Here is a 924-nt window from a genome sequence, read left to right on the forward strand (position 1 = left end):
AGGAAAGGGAGAGGTTCGCTTGTTATTTTCGACCTTGGCGTATAAATGCAAGGGAGACGTTTTACTCGAAACCATATTATTCTCGACCTTAGCGTATAAAGGCAAGGGAGATGTTTACTTGGAACCATACTATTCTCGACCTTGGAGTATAAAGGCAAGGGAGATATTTTACTTGGAACCATATTGTTCTCGACCTTGGGGTATAAAGGCAAGGGAGAGGTTCGTTTTTATTGTACAATACATTGCAACATGTTTTTCAAATAACTTTTTATTGGGTGACCTCGTTAAATAACCCTGATGAGGGAAAAAGAGTGTATCCCTTAACTGCGTACAATGACATAACTAACTGAAAGAGCTCGAGTTTGTATGCTTCGTTCCCAAGCGCCTCTATCACACGTAAAGGACCAGTCCACTTGGGAAATAACTTGTTTTCCAGCTGGTAGGGGTGAGTTTTTCTCATCACCAAGTCGGCGACCTGGAATTGCCGAGGTCTCAACTTGGACTTGTGCATATACTCCACCCTTCTCTTCAAGGCTTCAGCCTTGATGCGTGCTTCCTCCCTGACCTCGTCCAGCAGGTCTAAGTTCTCCTTTCTTTCCTCGTTGAATTCCTCGACCACGAAGTTCTGGAAACTCAGTGAACTTTCCTGAATCTCAACAGGGATCATGGCGTCCAAACTATACACCAGGCTAAAAGGCGTTTCCTTGGTGGTGGACTGGGGAGTGGTGTGGTAGGCCCACACAATTCTGGGGACCTTGTCTGCCCAAGTTCCTTTAGCTTTCTCTAACCTTCTCTTTAGACCCTTGAGCAAAACTCGGTTGGCGGACTCGACCTACCCATTCGTCTGGTGACTCTGGGGTGCTTGACTGATGCAAACACCTGCTTGATACCGAGCTCCATGCATAGTTTGTCCAACTGCTGACT

General features: G+C 46.1%; 1 protein-coding gene across 1 annotated transcript; it reads right to left on the bottom strand.

Annotated features, from left to right (window-relative positions):
• Positions 1 to 268: 268 nt before the first annotated feature.
• LOC137833358 (uncharacterized) lies at positions 269 to 667 on the bottom strand. Its single transcript, XM_068641710.1, has one exon. It carries the CDS (start codon positions 665 to 667, stop codon positions 269 to 271), a length of 399 nt encoding a protein of 132 aa, XP_068497811.1.
• Between the last annotated feature and the right edge of the window lie 257 nt (positions 668 to 924).

Source organism: Phaseolus vulgaris, chromosome 6 (assembly GCF_000499845.2).
Source record: "Phaseolus vulgaris cultivar G19833 chromosome 6, P. vulgaris v2.0, whole genome shotgun sequence".
Classification (NCBI taxonomy): Eukaryota; Viridiplantae; Streptophyta; class Magnoliopsida; order Fabales; family Fabaceae; genus Phaseolus; species Phaseolus vulgaris.

Coding starts and splice junctions, on each gene's coding strand:
- LOC137833358 (XM_068641710.1), bottom strand. CDS start 667: ATGATCCCTGTTGAGATTCAGGAAAGTTCACTGAGTTTCCAGAACTTC.